The sequence below is a fragment of the Grammomys surdaster genome, unplaced genomic scaffold (genome assembly GCF_004785775.1).
Source record: "Grammomys surdaster isolate TR1022 unplaced genomic scaffold, NIH_TR_1.0 126198, whole genome shotgun sequence".
In the NCBI taxonomy this organism is placed as follows: Eukaryota; Metazoa; Chordata; class Mammalia; order Rodentia; family Muridae; genus Grammomys; species Grammomys surdaster.
Genome location: NW_021621003.1, coordinates 6,477,896 through 6,501,203, shown reverse-complemented (window position 1 = coordinate 6,501,203; position 23,308 = coordinate 6,477,896). Strand labels below are relative to the sequence as shown.

The window sequence follows — 23,308 nt, the reverse complement described above, 5'->3', positions numbered from 1 at the left end:
GGGATACTGGTTACATCTTATTTTATTTCTTTACAAATTAAAGATGCATTGAAAAATAAACCAATGAAAAGAAATGAAAGGTCCATAGCAGGGGCATCCTGGGCTGGGAGCAGGCAAGCCTGACCACCGTCATTCCTAGCCCTTGTCCTGCCCAGCCAATTGGAGTTGGAAGATAACTTGTCAGCCACTCAGTCAATACCAAATCCCAGTAATATCCTGGCACCGGAAGACAGGGCTCCTGCCATCTCTGCCTCTCCCCAACAACGTTTCTGGTGGAAGCTGAGTGGGATGTGGGCTGGCTCTGTGAGGTATTGCAAGTTGACCATCAGGCTCTCTATAGAACCATCCAGGATTGGGGCTTCTCCATCTGGAAAGGAGGCTGCTACTTCCCCTAGGTGTTAATATGCTTTGCAATTCTTACCCCAGGCTCACTCATCTCTAGCTATGTGCTTCTGTCCACGAAGTGCTCACCAATCATTGCAGGGGAGAGAGAGCACGCACAGTGGAAGTAGAGAGACAACTAGTCATCCATCCTCAGTAACTAGGACTTTGCTACTGACCACCAGGCCCCCAAAGGACCAGCTGTTTTACTCTCCACCACCTACTACGGTCTGTACCCCAGCTCTTGTGCACCTGTATATTTTATCCCTAATATAGGAAGTTGTTGATGACACGGAGCTGAATTTGCCACTTCCTGTAATAACCTTGGGATTCCCACTTCTTCCTGCCTGCCCCTTTCCTCTTGGAGGCTGGTCCAAAGGGACACATTGTTGCCAGGGCCTGGCTGCCTCCAAACCCCCAACACCCAGTCATATACAGTGAACTGAGAAACTACATTCATTATAACAGGATTAGCAGGAGAAAGGGTAGAGTAAGGGGCCTGGGGCACCTTCGATCAGCAGGACATGACAGAGTGGTAGGGTATTTGAGCCCAGAAAGAAGGTGTCTCCTTAAATCTCACCCTCCCCCCCAAAGAAGTCAACTGAGGTCAGCTTACATGACTTATAAGATATGGAACTGTCCCAATTTCTCTGCCAACCTGGGGTTCTTCCTGGAAGCTGGCCTGGGACCCTATGCCATTTACCCACTTGCTTTAGCTCAGTAGCTGCCGAATCTCCTTGTGCATATGACAGAGAAAGTCCACATAGGATGCACCTCCACTTAGGCTCTTGTCTTCCACCAGGAAGTGCTTGAACAGCATCTCCAGCTTGTCTTCCTGTTTGACCACGATAAGCTACAGCCAGAGGGCAGATTGTAAGGAAGGGCAGATGGTAATGAAGTACTCTTACCCTCACTCCCTATGCTCCTTCCTGCTGACTCAACAAAATAAAAAATACTGTGCTAGCCAGGCGGTGGTGGCGCACGCCTTTGATCCCAGCACTTGGGAGGCAGAGGCAGGCAGATTTCTGAGTTTGAGAGTTCGAGGCTAGCCTGGTCTACAGAGTGAGTTCCAGGACAGCCAGGGCTACACAGAGAAACCCTGTCTTTAAGAACCAAAAAAAAAAAAAAAAAAAAAAAAAATACTGTGCTAGGCATGTAGCTCAGTGGTAAGAGTGCTTGTCTGGCATACAGAAGGCCCAGGGTTCAATATCCAGCCCCACCACTGCAAAACAGAACATCTGTGTTACCTTCATGTACCGCATTCTCTGTGCCCGTAAGCTATCAATGAGGCCTCGAACTTTCTTAGACAGTGGATTATCCAGAACTGGCAGAACACTCTGGAACAAAAATTCATTCATTACTATGACAAAGTCATTACTTTTAAGTCCATCAAGAGTGAACAACACAAATTTAGGTATTCTCTGAAATGAAGAAACCAGAAAACCCATGATAGCCCCTTCCCTTGCCTCCAGTGTTCTCTAATACATAATAAAGGGACAAGCATGACTTCACCAACCCACAGTCACATCACCAAAGTGGTTTTCAATACCCATCTCATCCTTGACACCCTGTTCTCACCAAGCCACTGGTGATCTGACTGAAGGAGGACACGTTGAAAAGGCTCTGGACAACGCCTTGTTGGACGCTTGCTCCCACCCAGACAAAGAGGTTGAGCCCATTTTCCAGCAAATATATATCACCACTGCTTAAACGCTCTTCAGAGGCTCGAACTGCTGGTGGTTCAGTGGTACTATCAAGGGGAGACTTTGTCTAGACAAAAAGGAAAAAAACATCACCAAGAACTACAACACACTCCTTTATGCACAGAAACTAAGAAAGCTAAGTCTTCAGCTAGTAATATGAAATGTACATAAAAACAAATTTCTTAGTGTTGGCAATAAAGTAATCCACCCCTTCCTTCTTAGAGGCCCTGTCCTCAGTAGTGTCTCACACTCAATCCTCATTCGCACCAGTGGTAGGAGCCGAGGGTAGAAGAAGACATTGGTCTCAGCCACATCCATGGAGGAAACCAGCTGTCGAACATAGGCACGATCATCAGTAGTGACCTCAGCTCCAGGCTGCAGAACATCACTCTTCAACACACAGTTCAGGTAAACTGGAAGTAGCTTCATGCACTCAGGAAGAATCAACTGAGGGATTTATGGAAACAAATATGAGAAGTCCCTCTAAAATGCAAAGTTTTGTTGAACCAATCCCTCCACTAACATCCTTGCCCCACCTGTCCTGCAGAAGAAGGGCTGGCACAGTTCTTTCTGTAACAGGCCAGGATCTGGGCACATTGGGTGATGAGAGTGTCACGGACAGTCTTCACAGGGCTACTCAGAACAGCCCGGTATGCTACATGGGAAGGAGAGACAACAGTCACTGGTCTGCTTCCCATCACATGCATCTTCCCACCATCACACCTACCCAGGAGTACTCAACTTTTGACCATCCTGGCCACTTCCACCCTGCCCTGCTTCTACTCTCACCAAACTTGGCCATGTAGTTGATGAGCGTGTCAGTCTCACAGTTTCGATACAGATCAGCCAGCTGGGTGCAGCAGTTTAGGGCCAGGTTGTGGATGCGGAGACGACGCTGCCCTGCACAGCTGGTATAAAGCAGGGCACACTAGGGGAAGGGAGAAAGGGGGAACTCACACCCCTCCCTCACAATTTTACCCACTCCTTTCTTCCCATTGAATGCACCCCAACTTCTGTTCCCTGTCCCTGTCTCCCGCCTGCCACCTGCAGTAGGGCTCCACTCTCTTCATTGAGCCGGTCATCATGCTTGAATTCCACAGTCACTGTCTTGTCTCCATCTAGTCCAGCCAACTCCACATCTGTTGTATTGCTCATGTAGAAAGCTCCAAAGAAATCTACAGCACGGATACCTGAGGCCACGGAGACAGGTCAGGGCTAAAGGTAGGACATATGCCTCAACCAGATTTAACCTTAACCAAAACTCACCAGTACTTGTCCGAACCCGCATAACAGCATCAAAGCCAACCACCTTCTGTACATCCCGACGCAGGTCACTCAAGAACCGTTCCTGGTCATTCTCCACCTGCAGTCCATGCCCAAGTCACATCACTGACCACACAACTCATCCTGCAGTCAGTCTCCCTGCACCCCTTCCTCTCAACAAGCCTACTTAATCAGAGTGACAGCAAAAACAAGGACAACAGTGACAATGACGATTTTGCAGATTCATGACATAACAGGGAGCATACAGAGTGCCTTATATATAATTATTTCATTCTGTAGACAAATCCTAGTTAGTAAACTCTACTCTGCAGATGAAAGAACAAAACATGAGTAATTGAGTATTCTAGGCCAGTAAGTGGGGGCCTCAGTATCAACCCAGGAGTGACTTTAAAACCTATGCACCTAACCACTACACCCTGGGCTCAACTTCACACACCACTAATAAGATAATAGCTAAAGAGCCACTCCACATATAAGCAGATATTTTCACACCCAGAATCTTATACCTGGAAGCAGGCATATTTGTAGACGGAGCCTCCAGTGAGCTGGGGAACAACAGAAAGTGTGGCCACATCGACATACTGGTTAGGGAAGAGGAAGAGGTCCACACAGCAGCCTTGGGCCACACACTCTTTGGCCAGAGTCTGATAGGTACCTGTCTGAGGCTGAAACAGAGTCTGAAAAAGAAGAGAAGAAATGTTAAAAGCTTTGCACAACTTGAAAATTGTTATGTAAAATGAGAAACTCAGTTTCAAAACTTCAGACCTACCACCTTGTATTTCCAACAGGAGAAAGTTGGAAAGAAAAGGAAGAATAGAGAGGGGAAGTGAAAGGAAGGGAAGGAAAAAGAGAAAAAGAAAAGGTACAGGGTGTGATTGGGCACATCTATAATTCCAGCACACAGAAAGCAGAGATAGACCACTACAAGTATGAGGCCAGCCTGGACTACTCAGTGAGTTCCAGGCCAGCCTAGGCTACAGAGATAAACCCCCTATCTCCAGCAAAAAATGAAAGAGAAAAAGGGAAGATTCTAGTCAAGTCAACCAAGAGTTTTGTGATCGGGTTGGCAGTTGCAAATGGGCCAAATGTAATCCCAGTCCATCAGGTGGCACTGAGGAGTTGGCGTGGGAAAGTTAATGGCCTTCCTCTATAGTGGAATGCCCCTCCCATCTCGAGTCACACACCTTCTCCTTGTCTGTGTTGATCAACTTCCTATCATCTCTATTCTTCAGCTTCCCTGGGGCCTCTGCAATGGGCAAGGACGTGTGGAACAGAAACAGCTTTCCCGCACACTCGGCAGCCTAAGAGCAAAGATAAACTACTCATTTATTCCTCCCTTTATTCATCCACTATTCACTCATCTTTTTCTTTGTTGTTCATTAGGCACTAACTGTGTGAAACGGACTGACAGTTATCAATCCAGTCGATAACATAGTCAGAGGAGGTTGCTGGGGACTCCTGCTTTACCTTCAGAGCTTCCATCCCGGCCTGGATAACTGGAGCAAATACTGTCTCTGTCTCTCTTGTATCTGCAAACATTTCTGGAATCTGATCCAATAAGCTGAAAAGATAGATAATGGCAGACAACCAAAATTGCCACCCAGATTTTAGCTGCCTCCATTCTGAATTTCCTGAATAGTTATCTGGCTCCCAGACTGAAAACTCCTGGAACACACCCCTGGCCATCTACTAACTGCTCTGTAACTCCCTGGCCTTCTACCATTGTACCTTCCCACTCTCTCTCTCCATTTCTTCACACTCTCCAGCATCTGGTTCTTACCTGGTGATAACGGCCCGAGACTCACTGACATTGACCAGGAAGCCATCCAGCAGTGGCACAAACATGTCAGCCACATCAGATACAACCATCATCTGTGGCTGAGCCAAGGAGCTCTTCACATTGTAGAAGTGGAGCACTTTATTATAGGTGACAAAGCCAACTCGGATTGCTGACTCTTCTGCTCCACCCTCCCTGTAGAAAATGACACTGTTACCCAGACTGGCCACCTTCTTCACCTCCCACAGTTTAATGACATAATGTTCCACTTGCGCAGTTAACCCAGACACTCACCATTAACCAAAAGGAAGCAGAACTTCCTTAACTCTTACCTAGGCAGGTAGTCTAAGAGTGACTTGAGCTCCTCACAGAGGAGCCGAACAAGACCAGTCCTGATGGCATTGTAGGAGACGTCAATCATAAAGATGAAGGCAGGAGGACTAGGGAATTTATTGTTCTGTAGAGGAAGGAAATTTTGAGGGTACAGGGAAACAGTAAGCAGGCAGGAGACTAGAAGGCAATGAGCATCAAAGGGGACCATGGCAGAGTAAGGGAAATGCTAACAACAGCTAATTTGGGTTTTCACAATCCTCCACCCACTGTTCCTCTCCCACCATCTTCCCTTACCTTACAGTAATCTACAGTAGCCAAGAATTCATAAGATCCCAGAGACAGCTCAGGACGGTCATAAGCATCCACACGTTTGCCAGTATGGTCTAGATGTTGAAAATACTGGGGAGGAACTGTGGGGAGAGAGAATGCAGTATGTTACTCAAAAGATTCATTCTCAACCCAAGTATGGCAACTTCTAGCTAAACTCCTTCATATCATTCCATACCTGTCCTCACTTGTGCATATCTCCCCAGCTCCTGAGAAATGTTCCCTCATCTATCTAATGTGAAAGAGAACGATGTGGATGCAAGCCTTGCCCCAAAGCTCAGCCCCCACAACATACCATCATTGATACAGCTGCAAAAGGAGCACTGGAAGCGCCTCCCTCCCTCAATGAATGTCATGAGAGGGCACATGTATGCTTTGCAGCGATTACAGCGCAGGGGGCCAGATTCGCCATGGTCCACGACATATGGTGAAGCCTAAGGAACAAAGAGCAGGGGCACAGGTAGAAGGAGGCTATAGAAGGATCAGACATATGGCAACATATGACACAGACTGGAGGGAGAGGCAGCATGGCTCAGGTATTCTGCCTGGGGAAGGAATACAGTGGAAGTGAATGAGAACAATGAGAACAACTGGAAAAACCCTAGTTCTCTCTCTTCATTTTCTATCCCAAAATGCATTCCTTCCTAAAAAAAGATGGCCTATGAAACTGGCCATAGCAAGCCAGGGACTGCCATGAGTGTATGAAGACAAAGCCAAAGATGGCTCCTCCTGTCCTGGAAATGACGTCTGTTTCCTTCCCTGCATATCTATGATATTTTCCCCCCATCACTCAAGACAATTCTGTGACACCTACTGTTGTCCTGTAGATGTCATCTTACAAACATAAGAACAGCATCCAACTGTCCTCACTATCACCCACACAGGAACTGAGAAGGCAGAACATACACTGTGCTTTGACGTCCAGTTCTACAGAACTCTTTTTAAGTACATGTTACTTCTTAAGATCTATATAAACAGCTACCTAATTTTTATTTTTTTTTTTTTTTTTTTTTTTTTTTTTTTTTTTTTTTTGGTTTTTCGAGACAGGGTTTCTCTGAGTAGCCCTGGCTGTCCTGGAACTCACTCTTGTAGACCAGGCTAGCCTCGAACTCTCGAACTCAGAAATCCGCCTGCCTCTGCCTCCCAAGTGCTGGGATTAAAGGCGTGCGCCACCACCGCCCGGCCGCTACCTAATTTTTAAAAAAATGTTTTTGCCAGACGTAGTGGCACATGCGTTTAATCGCAACACTTGAGAAGTGGAGGCAGGCAGATTTCTGAGTTCCAGGCCAGCCTGGTCTACAGAGTGAGTCCCAGCAATAGGTGTACAGGAAGCCTTGTCTTGAAAAAAAACAAAACCAAAAAATGCTAATTTTAGGTACTGGATTACAGTACCTAAAGTACTATCTACCTAAAGTAGTTCGTTTGCCTTTGCTTTCATTCTTACCACTGCTACCAGGTTTGGGCCCTGGGAAAGAAAGATACCAAAGATGTACCTAAGGACAGATGAGGGCACAAGCCAGGTGAAGGATAGAATACTGGATACAATAGTACCTTCTTGTGTATTTGCCTATACCCAAACTAACATAACTTGAGTTTAAAAAAAAAATACACAACAGAATAACAGACTTGTCATCATCCAGCGATGTGACCACACAATGAGAAGTCCCTACATTCAGCTGTCTTGCCTCTAGAAATTAGGTTGGCCCTACCTGTTTTGTTTTAAGACAGGGTGTTTCATGATATAGCCCTGGCTGGCTTTATCACGTAGATTTTCCTATCTCTGCTTTGTGAATATCAGAGCTAACTCTTTGAGATGGAGTTTACTGTGTGGCTAGGCTGGGCTGGAACTCTATGGCCTCCCGTCCCAGCTTCCTAAGTGCTACAATTACAGGTGTGAGCCTCTACACACAGCACACTCTGGTTCTTTTCATTTGTTCTTCCTATGAACCCTGGTCTTACAAAGTAGTTTGTTTGCCTTTGCTTTCATCCTTATCACTGCTACCAGGTTTGGGCCCTGGGAAAGAAAGATACCAAACATATCGTCTGTCCCCTTCTGCCCAACCAAGATGTCTTCCATGCGAGCCAGAATCCCATCTAGAAAGAAACCTCATTCCCCACCCCCACCCCCTTTCATTGTATTCTAGCCCCTTCCCAGACTTACCTCCTCTGGGGGCAGCCTTGCCAGTGGCTTGATGACGGCTGCCAGAGGCACCTGAGCCTGCTTAGCCATATCAGATGTACAAGGGATATTATAGGATGTGCATCGAATGTAACGGGGACTTGCATTCCCTGAAGAAGGTAGAAGATTTAAGTCATATTACTGAAGCGTTCTGGGTACCAGCTCTCCATTGGTGAGTCACCCCACCTTCACAAATGTTAAGAGTTGGCAGAAGCTTTTAGACCCTGAAGGACTGAGGTAGGGTGGGAGGGACTGGTCTCTGGTTAAAGACTAACAAAAGCATGATCTATAGCCTTAGACAATTAGCTGCCATAAGGAAACAGACATTAAAGTTCTTCTCACCTTGGTCTTTCACCAGGAAATTGGTGGTGACTAAAGGTGGCACCTGTCCCCGTACACCAGTAACAAATGGCTCTGAACCCCGGTTGTTTCTATCATCTTCAATAACCTGAATCTGTAGGAAAAAAAGTAAAGTGAGTGAGATGATAAAAGGACAGGTACTGAACAAAAGCAGACCAGAGCTGGTAGCACAAGAACAGATAACTTGCCAAAACACACTTCATGCACCAAGCATGCTCTCCTTTTGGAGACCATATCAAATGCCACAGTACTGACCTTCCACTCTGCAGCAGCTAGCAGGAGATGCTGGGTAGGCCTTGGTGAGAATGGACTTTCCGATAAACCACCCCCTGGCCTCCAATCATTAGTGAATACCCTTTTATTTCTTCTACTCCAAGAAAGCTTATCATGATAAGATATGATTGGATTCCATTCTCCATCAAACCTTTCCCTCCCTTCCTCTCCATAAGATATACTGAGTCAGAGCAAGGAGAACAGAGGACAGAAACCCATATAGAAATGGTTCTAAACTCAATGAAATTAACAAGGAACACAGGGAGGAGAGAATTAAACAGGCAGAAATGATTAGGTAAAGTAAGGAAGCAAATGCTGCCTTCCTTTCAGGTGAATATCAATGGGTCCATATAGGAGAGGATGAGTGCCCGATCCTTATGGCCCAGTCCTCAAACCTCTACTTGTGACAAGACATTGAGGAGAACAAACATAAAAAGGATATGCAAAGCTGATAATCAGACCCTTGTTCAGGCTGGTGACCTTTGGTTAGTTACTTCAAGATGAGTTTGATAAAACCAGAAAAAGTAAAGGGCAAATAAGACTATATCCCGCAGCAGAGAGTTGAAGCTTAGAGATCACCAAAGTCTAAAACTCCTCAAATGAGAAGGTCACTCACACTCTCCCAAAGCAAGAAATCTCTCCCCCTGTAAGAAATGCTATGAACCTATACATTCATAGCCACCCATTACAACATTTCTCCTCATACCAAACTGGAAGGATCTGCTGCTCAACTCTGTCTGGTTCCATCACATGCCACACACAAGCTCCTGGAGGAGCCAGCAGGACTAAAACCAAAGCTTAACATGCTACAGGGCCCATCCTTAGGGGCTGGCCATCCACCATCCCATACTCAAGGCACTGCTGACAGTTCTATGTCTTCTGTACATGTGACTTGGGGCATGCATATCCTTCAGCTTATAAAAGCAAGGATCTAGAAGTGCTCAGGGAAGAGAATGAAAAGGGATGGACATGGTGGATGAGGTGAAGTCATAGGCATGCATGAGTGACACTAACACAGGATGACAAGCACGGACTCCCACCCCTGCACTTACTGGACTAGGAATGGCATCAGGGTCTATTCTGTGCCTGGTTTTCTGCTGAGGAGGCAGCTCATTAAGTTGCTTTTAGTGTTTTAATAATAAAGGCAGCAGGGATACACAGGGAGGGAGACAAAAGAACAAGAGGCAGATGTTACTTCTCTAACCCTCGTGAGTCAGACTTGAAGAGCTGGAGCCTAGCTCGGACTGCAGAAGTCAGGGACCCAGTGGAGACCTCACAAGGAGGCCTCAGTGACGCAGACTACAATGGAGCAAGATAAGCTCAGGCAGAGCAAGTAGGAGGCAAACAGGACTCTCTAAGGAGGCCCTAGTGGAAAAAAAAACTTGAGGAACAGGAAGTTCCCTAGAAGGTCAAACCCATACCTAAGCACTTTCATGCTGGGAGATGCCTCAGCTATCCACCTAGACTCTCCTTCCTACTGTGGAGGAGAGAAGCAGGGCAGGGGAGGGAGGAACCTGTCAGTCCTCCTGGGTTCCCCCTTAGACAACAGGCTTCCTCACCATGGCAGTTCCCCAAAGGAAGAAGGAAGAGAACGAATGGAATATGACAATGGCTAAGTATGAAGAGGTAACTGACATCAATGTTACAGACAGGATATAAAGCAGGCCCTATGTGAAAGAAGTACTCTGCCTGTGTCTGATAAGGAAGGGGTGAGTATCCCAGCAGCTCTGGGGACAAGCAGCTTCCTCAATGGACTTTATATGCACCCTGCCTTTATACACTGTGATTGTTCCACATTTACACAGTAGGGACCTGCCAGTCAATAGTACTGGGGGCATCATCCTACAATACTGCCTACATAGGAGCAGAGAGGAACCAGTGAGACTTTCCTTCTCTGACCACATAACACCAGAGAGCTCCTACCTGCTCTGATGAGCAACAAAATGATGCCCTACTAGATCTAAGGGAGTGGGACATGGCCACTACTCCACAGAAGGACAAAGATGGCCACGTTGTTGTTATTATTATGTCCAAGAACCACAGAACAATGCCCTCAACCCAGAGCTCTACCATCATCCTGATCACTCTTGGTTCCCTTCTTCCCTGTATAGCTGTTGAGTTAAACTGCCTTAAAGACTTTGGGAACTTCAAGTTCCATTTCAAAGGCTTAGTCTTTCTATGTCTTCAAGAAGAGGGTTGAAAATGGAATGTTATCAAAAATGCCAAGCAAATGTCTCATCTAAGGTCAGTCTACTCCTCTGGTCCACAACATATGCTTTCCAAGACCACATGAGCCCCTACTTACAGGGCTAGGGATGGCATCAGGGTCCAGGCGCTTAGGAGGCAATGGCTGAGGAGGCCCAGGCTGACTGCCAAAGGTAGGTGCTCCAGGGTATGGGCTCTCATAATTAGGTTGAGGGCCTCGGGCTGGTCCAAAGGAACCTGAGAGACAAGGGCATAAGGTTGACAAACTCACAATCCTTTCCCTATCTCTTCTTAAAGCCTCAGGAAAATAACTAGACCCTTTGAAACAGATTATGAGGTCTAGTAGGTCCTGAGGAAGCCACGCAAAAAAAAAAAAAAAAAAAAAAAAAAAAGCCCACACTATCTGAGTGAACTAAGAGTCATGAGAAATGTTTCATATCCTAGCAATGGTACCCTAAAGCAAAACAGAAACTCTGAATAGCTGAAGCCTTTGACTTCTAGCCAGATACTAGGGAAAAACTCACCATTTTGCTGCAGCTGATAACCCGGCTGTTGAGGGGAGTGCATAGGTGGTAGTGGTGGTACTGGAGGCCCAGTCATCTGGGTGCCTGGGGGCAGAGCATGAGCAGGAGGCGAGGACACGTGGTTAGCCTGGTTCACTGGGAGACTCCCAAAGCCCTGTCCAGGCGGGAGTGGACCAGTCATGGAAGGCATCCGAGGACCACCTGAAGCTGGGGAAGTGAAGCTGGAAGCCAGTGGTGGGGCAGACCGCAGGGGAGGCTGGACTCCAGGATGACCTTGAGCCTGGCTAAGGGGAGGAACCTGGCTCTGAGGATAGGAGCCATATGGACCAGAATTAGGGAAATTTCCTGAGGCTGAGGCCAATGATGTTGGTGGACCTGAGGGACAAAAGAGGTAGAGGTGGACGCCAAGTCATTCTGCCTCATTTGGTAATTTCTGCTCCCATCAACAAATAAAACCAAAACCAAACAAACAAAACTAAAGCAAAAAACAAATAAGAAACCAAATTAAAAGACTTTCCCTGCATCTGGGGTTCAAAGGTGAAAGAAATAAAAATGTCTAGGACCAAAATTTCTGAAAAATGGATGAGAGCATCCTGGTCATACCACTACTTACCATAGCCCAACCCAGAAGGGGGAGGGGCTTGGGCCACAGCACCACTGATCTGCATTCCGGCCAGCTGTGCAGTCACCTGTGTACTTGTCGGGGGAGGGCCATAGGGCTGAAGCACAGCTGGCTGGCTGACCACAGGGGCCAATGGGGGCCCAAACTGCTGAGAACCAGGGACCCTGTAAAGAGAGTGAAAGCAGAGGTGACTTGAAGGTAGGATGTCTGTCAAAACTGGCAGAGTTCCACACCATAACAGGAAGCTACACTGTGTTCTGGCATTTTATGTTCCTCCTGAGCTCTCTGACAGCTTCACACATGTAGAGTTGTGGCAATGTGTACTTTCTACTAGGCTCACTCCACACATACTGAGCACTCTCAAGTCAAATACTATTTATTTTGATAGACAAGTTACCACCTCCTGAGCGTCAAGCCTAGATCAGTTTTGTGAGGAAGCTGGCAGGAAAGGCACACATAAGCAGACTTACAGCAAGTGTTCACTAACGTGACACTGACTAAATACAGCTGGGTTCTTCAACTCGCTTTCTTTGTTTTGTTTGTTTTTTCAAGACAGACTTTCTCTGTGTATCCCTGGCTGCCCTACAACTCATTCTGTAGACCAGGCTAGCCTCAAACTCACAGAAATCCACCTGCCTTTGCCTCCAGAGTGTTGTGTGTACGTGCATGCCCACATACATGCCAAGGTTAGTGAATGTGTGGAGGTAGGACAAGTTTCAGATATCAGTTTTCCACACCCACCACGTTGAAGCAGCCTCTGTAGCTTCTGCAGCACAGCATTCTCCAGGATAGCTAGACCTCAAGCTTCTGCCCAATCCTCCTGTCTACACATCCCATCTCACTGCAAGACTGCTGTGATTACAGATGTGCACCATGCATCTGGAATTGGTTGTGGCACTTAAATTGAGGTTATCAGGTACTATTACCCATTGAACCATCTTCCCAGTCCCTCCTGCCTTATTTTATCTCTACTAAACAACTAGTACTTTATATTTGATCAGTTCTATCTGTGCTTGAGTTTAACACTCATCTATTCATTAATTCACCCGCCCAGCCAGTCACTTCTCCTTCAACTGGTATCTCTTTTATGTGTATGTATTGAGACTTAAACCCAGACACTTGCATATGCTAGGCATGCAAGTCCTCTAATGGGGCCCTATTAGACCATTACCCCCATCCCTAGCATTGTTTTCAACTAGTTCTTCTGCTAGTGACCCTTACCTCAAGCTCTTTGTTGGGCTTTGCATTGTTTGTGGTCCACAACACTGAACATGCTAACCACAGCAGATGCTCAGCAAATCTTGTCAGACTAATTATATTGCATGGTACTGCTCTAGTAGTGTGAATCAATGCTATCAACTGCCCAGTGTTATTCCATCAAATGCTCCACCACACCTATATATAGCATCTACAGTGTTTCTATTTTATCTAAACCTATAGCAAAATAATGAGACAGAGCAGATGGAAAACTAAAACACTAAAAGCATAACAGAATGAGCTAGAACCAAAGTCTAAAACTGATTCCCAACTTCCTTGAAAGATGTAACATAGATATGTATACTTGAACAATTCTAATACAGCCAATGGCATAAGAAAGCAATCAGAAAATATAGACTACTACATCCAAAAGACCCAACATGTGTCTCCTTCATGATTCCCTCCACTTTCTCCCAGGAGTAACTACTCCTAATCCTCAATTACCATCCCCTTGTCTTTAAAACACTGGAATTCAGTTTTATCAGTTTTTAGCCTTCTTAAAATAGAATCATGGGCTGGAGAGATAGCTCAGTGGTTAAGAGCACTGGCTGGTCTTCCAGAGGTCCCAGGTTCAGTTCCCAGCACCCACACGGCAGCTCACAACTGTCTGTAACTCCAGTTCCAAGGGATCTGACGCCCTCATACAGATATGTCAAAACACCAATGTACATATAACGGAATCATCACACACACACACACACACTGAATTTTGTGGGGTTTTTCATATTTTTATGAAATTTATCCATGGCATTCCCATTCCATTAAATGTCATTCCATTAAGTTGGACAGTGGTGGCACACACCTTTAATCCCAGCACTCAGGAGGCAGAGGCAGGTGGAGCTTTGTGAGTTCAAGGCCAATCTGATCTACTTGAGTAAGCTGAAGGATAGCAAAGACTGTTATACAGAGAGACCCTGTCACAAACAAACAAACAAACAAACTGCTATTCCATTAGACTCACCATAGCCTGAGCTAGTGAGGTGGCTCATGGCTTAGGTAAAGGCTCTCTGCCACCAAGCCTAACCTGAGTTTGATCTCTAGATCTATATAGTAGAAGAAGAAAACCAACACCCACAAGTCCCCTCTGACCTCTGCACTCATCAAGCATGTATGCAAACAAAGAAACAGTAATAAAAAATGTTTGCCAGGTGCTGGTGGCACGTCTTTAATCCTAGCACTTGGGAGGTGGAGTCAAGCAGATTGAGTTCCAGGCCAGCCTGGTCTTCAGAGCTAGGACAGCCAAGTCTACACAAAGAAACTGTCTTGAAAAAGCCAAAAAAGTTGTAACTCAACTAAGCATTTTACTGTATATATTTGAGTTTTCATGTTTTTATGAGGTTGTTTGTTTTTGTGGTCCTAGGGATCAAACTCAGGGCTTCATCACAATAGAGAAGTGTAATTTTGGGTCAGTAAAAACTGTTGCTGGGGCTAGAAAGATGGCTCAGCAGTAATGTATATGTATTATTCTTGCAGAGGACCTGAGTTCAGTTCCCAGCACCCACATAGGATGGCTCATAACTTCTTGTAACTCTAGCTCCAGGAGGAGCCAATGCCCTTTATAAACACCTAGACCACACAGACACAATTTAAAAATAAATCTTAAAATAACAATGTTGCTTTGAAATAATAACAATGTTGCTTTGGAGATATTATATATATATATATATGTGTATGTGTGTATGTGTGTATGTGTGTGTGTGTGTGTGTGTATGTGTGTGTGTGTGTGTGTGTCTGTATAATCTTTGCTTGATTTTTTTGTTTTGATACAGGGTCTCACTCATACCCACACTGGCCTTGAACTCACAGAGATCTGGCTGCTTCTGCCTCTGAAGTACTGGGATTAAAGATGTGTGCTGCCATACACAGCCTGAGTTTTTGTTTGAGACCAGACCTTCCTATGTTGCCAAAATGGCATCAAACTCGTGTACTCAAGGAACCTCACTGCCTTAGCTTCCCTGCTAGCTGCGTCTACAGGAATGTGTCACCATCTGGCTTTACCTAGATCTGTTTATAAGGGTTGTTGTTACTATTATTTGTTTGTTTGAAATAATCTCCAATGTGTAGCCCAAGCTGGCCTCAAACGTGTGATTCTTCTGCCTCAGCCTCTCAAGAGCTAAGGTAGGTCACCACACTAGGCTTATACCATTTTTATTACTGCAAAGTGTTTCCTTCCCTCCCTGATTACCAACAACCAACCTGAACAAAGCAGTACTTCTCATTCTCTCTGATAGTGCTCAGAGACTGTTTCTGCAGGTGTAGTTCAAAATCAGACTCGATTCCAAACACCTCATGGGAAAGTGCAAGGACTCGCTTCCTATCATCAGGACCTGCTTAAGTTTGAGACCTTGGCTTCCTGGGTTGATGATTTCCACCTAATGGGTGCTCTGACCTCAAGCCCCCCTCAGCCTCTGGCCTGTGAGACTTTTATTTTCTTTCTAACAACCTAATTTTCAGTTAGGGGGGAAATTTTTTCTTAAATTTCTATTTCATCTCACTTTTCCAGAGTACTTCAACAAAATGTTTTTCAGGTTATAATAATATTCTACCCCCAGCTGAAAGTCTTTGATCTTCTGTGTATTGCAGTGGCAATACACACCTTTAATCACAGCATTCAGGAGACAGAGGCAGGTGGATCTCTGTGAATTTGAGGTCCAACCTGGTCTACAGAACGAGTTCCAGGACAACCAGGGCTACACAGAGACCCTGTCCTGAAACAAACAAAGTAAATCATACTGCCTGCTTCTCCAACTTCTTTACTCTCCTATTTGTCTGTCTATTATCATGAACTGTGTCCTACATTTGCCTTATCTAAGACTTACACTCAGTGATGGTATATGAATACAAGACACTTGGTAAGTGCCAGAAATCATTTTTCCATTTCCATATCCACTACCTGGTTATATTTTTAAACTGTTCCCGGAACCCAGACAACATTCTGACAGACGTGCCCTCCTCCGTTCATAGACTCTGATGCAACGAGAACTTCATCAGGTCTCACTTAGGCAGCTTTTCTTCTGAGTCTCTTCTTTTCTTTTTCTGTTACGTACACATTGTCACTCTCTACATGTATACCAGAAGACAGCATCAGATTCCATCACAGATGGTTGTGAGCCACCATGTGGTCACTGGGGATTGAACTCAGGACCTCTGGAAGAGCAGTCAGTGCTCTTAACCTCTGAGCCATCTCTCCAGCACCTTCTGAGTCTTCATTTCAGAACTGGCTGTGTACAAATTTAACCAGTCAGTCCTACTAAGTGCCTGGCCTAGTAAAAAGGGAGACAGAGACAGACAGTCCTGGGCTCCTTCCCATTTCCTTCTTAGCATAAGCTCAGGAGGACTGGAACCATTGTGGGAATAGATGTCTGATAAAGTGAGGGAAAATCTAGGTTCACAAAAAAGATAATACAGAAAAGAACCCAGGTATTAAGATGGGTCCATAACAGGGCTGGACATTTGTAGTACCTGTAACCTGGAAAGGCTGGCAACATGGCTCAGTGGGTAAAGATGCTTGCTATCAAGCCTAAAGACTTGAGTTTGTTCCCCAGAACTCACATACTGGAAGGAGAGAATGGATTACTACAAGTTCTTCTCTGACTCTCCACACATGCCCACACACATATCATTCATACATACAAAATAAATAAATGTAATAAAAAATAATTAAAAGACAAATAGGCTAGATAAAAGAAAAAAAAAATAGACCCTCATAACATCCCTAACCTACTTTCAACATATTGATTTTAGGCTCACCCAGTACATACCTTTGCATCTGAGCTGTGGAGCTTGGCCCATTCTGTATATCACCTTGGCCAAATTGGCCATATGTAGTCTGACCACAAGGAACCTGTGCTGCAGAGGCCGGAGGTGCTCCCGAGGAAGGTGGGGCTCTCGGCACACCTGAGGGTAAAGGACAGAAACTAAATGGTTGGGAAATAACTTTCTCCTCCATCTTGAGGCAGGAATGCAAAACAAGGATCAGTAAAGGAAACCATCACTGGTATCACCCTCCAGCTGCACAGCAAAAGGGACACCATGCCACTTCACTGCAGCAGTATGTGGCATGTGGCTGTCCAACAGACAGGCTACTTGCTCTGACTCTGAAGCAAGTCAGAGCAACACAATGTAGGACCTCCCTCTGACCAATACACACATTCCCATTCGATCTAAGACAGCCTTCAGCCTTTTCCAGGAAAACATCTTACTCCACAACTTAGAGACTTGGATACATGTAGAGGGTGCTATAGAAGATGATGAGCCAGAATATAATGAACTACTCTATAAGGAACAAGGGCTCTACGCAGGTGTGGTGACACAGGCCTTTCATCTGAGAACGTAGGCAGGGGCAGACAGATCTCTGGGAATGTGAGGCTAGCCTGGTCTACAAAGTGAGTTCTAGGACAGCCAGGGCTACACAGAGAAACCCTATCTTTAAAAGAATAAAAGAGGGCTGGAGAGATGGCTCAGCGGTTAAGAGCACTGACTGCTCTTCCAGAGGTCCTGAGTTCAAATCCCAGCAACCACATGGTGGCTCACAACCATCCGTAATGAGATTGGATGCCCTCTTCTGGTGTGTCTGAAGACAGCTACAGTATATTCATAAATAAAGTAAATAAATAAATCTTTAAAAAAAAAAAAGAATAAAAGAAAGGGAGAGAGAGAGAAAAGAAATTAGGGGGCTGAGGATGTGGTCAGTTGCTTGCCTAGTATGAAGCCTTGGATTCAACCCCCAGCACCTGCCAGGGCCTGGAAAGATGGCTCAATAGTTTGGGACCTGGGTTCTAGTTGCAGAGGACCTATGTTCCATTCCTAGTACCCACATGGTGGCTCACAACCATCTCTAACTCCAATTCTTTAGGATCCAACTCCCTCTTCTGACTTCTGAATCCATACATGCAGGTAAAACATTCTCACCAGTAAAAGAAAATAAAACGTAAAATAAACTACATAAAGAAAATAAAACGTAAAATAAACTACATGGTGGTGCACACCTATAATCCTGGCATTGGGAGTCAAGATGACCAGAAATTCACAAAACTGAGGGTGGAGGCAGGGATGTGTTTGCCTGTTTGTTTTCTTTTACAGTACTGGCGACTGAGTCCAGGTCTTCATGCATGCTAGGCAAGTGTTCCTTGACTGAGCTATGGCAGCCACCAGAAAGGCTGCTCTGACCCCTCCTCTGTACACTTCCTTTTTTTTTTTTTTTTTTGGTTTTTCGAGACAGGGTTTCTCTGTGTAGCCCTGGCTGTCCTGGAACTCACTCTGTAGACCAGGCTGGCCTCGAACTCAGAAATCCGCCTGCCTCTGCCTCCCAAGTGCTGGGATTAAAGGCGTGTGCCGCCAACACCACCCGGCCTCTGTACACTTCCTATATCCTATTCTTGCTTTTCTTGCCTGCTTCCATGTTCGGGAGAGTTCTCACAAGTCAGAGACCTTGTTTTTTCCTCTAAGAGTTCTCTCAAGACAGGTGGCTTACCCCATCGTTAATGCCGTTACCTACATTATCAGAAAAGCTGGCCTCTGTCCTTTCTTTGATCAGATCTCCCGTCAAAACTATGTCCACTAAGCTTAGCCATACTTTTGAAATGTTCCTGACCCTTAGGAGAAATCAGATTCACAAGCTGAATTTGTTCTCTACCATAACAGAACCAGATAGATTTCCCTTCAATAACAAACCTCTTTCAAAAGAGAATGACAAACTCCATTCTGATAAGTCAAACATAACAGAGCAAAAGTGGACTCTGTCCAGTCAAAGTCCCACCCCAGAACAGGGTGCTTCTAAAAGAACTAAGACATAATTTGACTACTTCATGATTTTTTTATTTTTTTATTTTTTGTTTTTTTTCGAGACAGGGTTTCTCTGTGTAGCCCTGGCTGTCCTGGAACTCACTCTGTAGACCAGGCTGGCCTCGAACTCAGAAATCCGCCTGCCTCTGCCTCCCAAGTGCTGGGATTAAAGGTGTGCGCCACCACTGCCCAGTGATTTTTTTTTTTTAACAGTGATTAAAAAAGTGGTAATATTTCATTCATTTACAAAACCAACCCATGCCTTGCCTGACTGATACTTACTTCCCTTCTTTATTAAATCTACTCTCTTAAGTTTTTTTTAGATTTTGCTAGATTTATGTATTTTATTTCATGTGTAAGAGTGTTCTGCTCACATGGATGTCTGCACATCACATGTGTGACTGGTGCTTGCAGAAATCAGTACAGGGAATTGGATCCCTTGAAACTGGACTTATGGTTTGAGCGGCCATGTGGGTCCTGGGAATTGAACCTGGATCATCTACAAGAATAAGAAGTGTTCTTAACCACTAAGCCATCTCCCTAACTCCCATAAAATTATATTTATGTATTTATTGAGTGCGGAGATCAGAAGACAACTTGTTTTCTCCTTCCATGGTGTATATCTCAGGTACTGAACTTGGGTCATTATACTTAGTGGTAAACACCTTTACCTACTGAGCTATCTCAAGCCTCAAAAACCACCCCACCCACATCATTCATTCATTCATTCATTCATTGGTGGTTCTGAGGATTGAGCCTAGGATCTCATACTTGTTAAGCAAGCATTTTGCTAATTATTTATAATTTCTTTTTCACTTTTATTTTTAGACAGAATCTTACTCTGTTACCTAAGTTGGACTTGGACTCACTCTACAGCCCAGGCAAGCCTTGAAGTTGGATTCCTCCTACGGCACCCTCCCTTATAACTGGAATTACAGGCCTGTGACAGTAGGCCTGGTAGAAATCTACTTCTAAAAAAAAAAAAAAAAAAAAATCTACTCCTAAACAACATAAGGTTTGGTTGCTGGGCAGTAGTGGTGCACTAGGGAGGCAGAGGTAGGCTGATCTTTGAGTTCCAGGCCAGCATGGTCTACAGAGAGAGTTTCAGGACAGCCAGGGATACACAGTGAAATCCTGTCTGGAAAACAACAACACAAATACTCACAGAGTTTGGCATACTCTACCTCTCCACCAAGCATAACCAAAAGTCTACTATTAATAACTTTATAAGGTATGCCAGGTTAACACACAGAGGACCAGCTAACCTTCTTGGAAAAGTAATATAAAACAAAACTGAGGGCTGGCAGCAGTGTAGCTCAACACTAAAGCATGTACACACAGGGCCTACATTCAACTCCCGAAGAGACACACATAGAATCTAATGCAACACCAAATTCTCTTATTTCACTCATATTACAGAACATCTAAGAAGAGGAAACCCAAGCAAAGAAAAATGAAGACAGTAAAAGATCCAGGGAGTACTACAAGTCAGACATACAAATAAGCACTCAGATTCACTTACAGACAAATGTGTCCCAGAGTAGTAGTATAGCAAGAACCACAAGTCAAATAAGAGGCATTCTCAACACATACAAGGAACAAGTGACTTCAGGGAGACAAAGTCAACGGGCAACAGAAGAGCTACGGCCACAACCCTTCCATCCAGCTCTTAGTAATGCAGTAACAGTCATGAGGCTGTCCAGGGTGACACCCACCAAAGTGAGCTGTTATTGAATCTGGAAGATGCATTCTTACTAGATGGCTTACGTAGAAACAGTCATGTGTAAAAACAAGACATGACTATTCCAGGGCCCTCGTTTTCAGAGAGCCAGATTCATGTTCCCCAATCACAATCCCTAAACAGATTCGTTAAAGCAATACAATCTAACCTGAAGACTGCACATTCCCTTCCTTAGCTCAAAAGGAACCTGGAACCATACCTTGAGGAGGTGCCTGCTGATAGCCTGGCACTGGGCCATTGTAGGCTCCATAGGGAGTAGCAGGGGCTGCAGGTCCTGGTTGCCCACCATAGCTAGACTGATGATACCCTGGGTAGATGGGCTGGTTCTGCCCAAATGGTGGAACAGGTGGAGCTGACTGGTTGACATTCATTATGAGAGCATCCCCGATTTGATCTTACCTATTGAAAAGAAAGAAATCAGTCAAAACAAACTTTCTAAGGAAAGAACAAGTATTGAGGGAAGTAAGAGACGAAAAGGGATTGATCTTATCAGACAGTGATCAGTTAACTGTTCCCATACTACCACAGGATCTCAGAAACTTCCTGCCGCCACCAGTACCTAGTCACTTTCCTCAAAGCAAGGATTTTGTTACTGTGAACCCCATGTTGTGTCACTGCCAAGAAGGTATAAATTTCAACTTCAGACAGACCTAATGGAACAAAACAGCAGCCGCCATTCTCCAGTGGTATGATTTTCAGTGTCTAGTCACACGGGAGTCCTCTGTCTGATAACTACCATGATGTTACAGGTAAATATAACAATGTTTCCACTTTCCATTCATTGTGTCTACCACCAAGTCATCCATTCATCCTAAAAACAGAGTAACTTCAAAATGTATTGGGTTTTTGCTTTTTAACCACTAAGACAAAGTGGTTCAACCAAACACACCCCCAAAGAAAACTGTGAAATAGCTATTCAGGAGAAACAGTAGTCTTTGTCTCACCTACAATAATCCAAATGTTACTCTGACCCTAGTCTTTCCATGAAAAGAATGTATTAACCTCACAAATGAAACATTAAGATAAAAAATGTAGCAATATTCCATGACAAAGATCATTCATCTCATCTCTCAAGCAGAGGACTATAGGTATTCTAAATCCAAAAGCATACCTGTAATTATGTTTCTGTTCTAATGTTTGTTTGATAGGTCGCTATCAAACTATTACAATCTTGCCCAGCAACAGAAGGAGGGGTTGGAGGTCCTTTCAATGGTCATTTCAAGAAGGGGACTGGAGATCTAAATATCTTATCATTCTAAATATTCTACAGGTAAAAGAGGCCCAGGAAGAGCGAGACCTCTTCTCAGGTGCTGCAGTAGAACAATAGGTCCCTCTTTGCTAGAAGAGCCCAAAAGCTGAACCGCTGCCGGACTGAAAACTCTGTAAAGTCAAAGCCAGTTTAGGAATTGTCCCTTCCAAACCCTAAACGTTGCACATGCCACCAACATCAAGCCTGGGAAACGTCCCCCTCAAGTTCCTGAAGGAGGAAGAGGGGTGGAATAAGCTTGGAGTCAAACTCCAATTTTGACTCCATTCTAGGTAGACCGTCGAGGGTGACAACCCAAAGGGGCGGGGCAAGCTTCCTAGAACTCTGAAAGTACCCGAGATGCGGAGGCTTGAGAGCTCTAGAGATCGAGATCGGGAAGCCAAGCCAGCCTCTAGGGCCACGAAGAGGGCCGGTTCACTAAGCAGTAAAGATCAATCCTCTAATGCCCTTCAACATGCTGGGAGAGAGAGGCGGGAGCCGGAACCTGGGCCAGGAGGTGAAGGGAGGGGTCTGGGGACCTGAGACCGATCGCGGGTCGCAGATGCGAGAGGTGAGGGTCTTTCTAGGCCCCGCCTCCAGGCTCCTCCCTTTCCTCTAAAACCGGACAGCGATCAGGCCAGAAATACCCTGGCCTCTCCTCAGCATTCCTCCCCACCACGCAACCTCGCGATGCCACTCCTCACCCGGCTCCAGATCCAGGTTCGACTTCGTTCCTAACGTCAAGGCTCCCAGGCGCGACTTCCGGTTCCGAGGGGGGCTGGCATTCGTCCCCGGAAGTTCCGCCCCATGCTCTAAGGCCAGACCACTCCTTCTGCCACGTCGGCCTGAGACATGCTTCCGGGAGCCCGGATGTTGCGCATGCGTATGTGTTCTATCCCGTCATGGACGCAGTCTGGAAAGTATTGCTGAGTTTCTTGCCTTTTTTTCTTTTCTTTTGCTTTCCGATTTTTCATATTTTCTTTATGGCTTTACCAGCTGAGAGAGTATTGAAAAAACTAGGTCAGATTATTTTTAGTAATGTTCCCTTCGTCGTGTGCTGACTAATAAAGACCGCTAGTAGTGTATCCATTTCCTGTTAACCTTTCACCCCGTTGTTTTGCACCCCTCAGGTAGAGCTCACCCTGACCTTTGAGCCGCACGTGGTGGTTGTAGGGTGGGTACTAACCCTTGGTATGAGATTGTGTGTTTATTAGTTCGAGTTTGGGCCGATTAGTTCAATGTCTGGACAACTTCTGCCCCCAATGTATTTCTTTAATGAAAAGAATGCGTATCGAACAGTGAATTGGGATGG

At 45.2% G+C, this 23,308-nt stretch overlaps 1 protein-coding gene across 4 annotated transcripts; it reads right to left on the bottom strand.

Moving 5' to 3' along the window:
- Window positions 1-4: 4 nt before the first annotated feature.
- Sec24c (SEC24 homolog C, COPII coat complex component) lies at window positions 5-22,779 on the bottom strand. 4 transcript variants are annotated; one of them, XM_028758466.1, is made up of 23 exons: window positions 22,701-22,779; window positions 20,950-21,149; window positions 16,987-17,122; window positions 11,960-12,132; window positions 11,347-11,721; window positions 10,923-11,059; window positions 8,327-8,438; window positions 7,967-8,094; window positions 6,101-6,239; window positions 5,773-5,888; window positions 5,478-5,602; window positions 5,149-5,340; window positions 4,836-4,929; window positions 4,553-4,669; window positions 3,875-4,045; window positions 3,351-3,447; window positions 3,129-3,274; window positions 2,874-3,012; window positions 2,621-2,739; window positions 2,352-2,531; window positions 1,960-2,151; window positions 1,629-1,718; window positions 5-1,234 (listed from the first exon to the last, which is right to left on the bottom strand). In XM_028758466.1, the coding sequence occupies exons 2-23, from the start codon at window positions 21,119-21,121 to the stop codon at window positions 1,094-1,096; spliced, it is 3,291 nt and encodes a 1,096-aa protein (XP_028614299.1). In that variant the 5' UTR covers window positions 21,122-21,149; window positions 22,701-22,779; the 3' UTR covers window positions 5-1,093. The 4 variants fall into 4 exon arrangements, with proteins under 4 accessions (XP_028614299.1, XP_028614300.1, XP_028614301.1 ...); XM_028758467.1 differs by lacking the exon at window positions 22,701-22,779 and adding an exon at window positions 22,352-22,598; XM_028758468.1 differs by lacking the exon at window positions 22,701-22,779 and adding an exon at window positions 21,862-22,048.
- Between the last annotated feature and the right edge of the window lie 529 nt (window positions 22,780-23,308).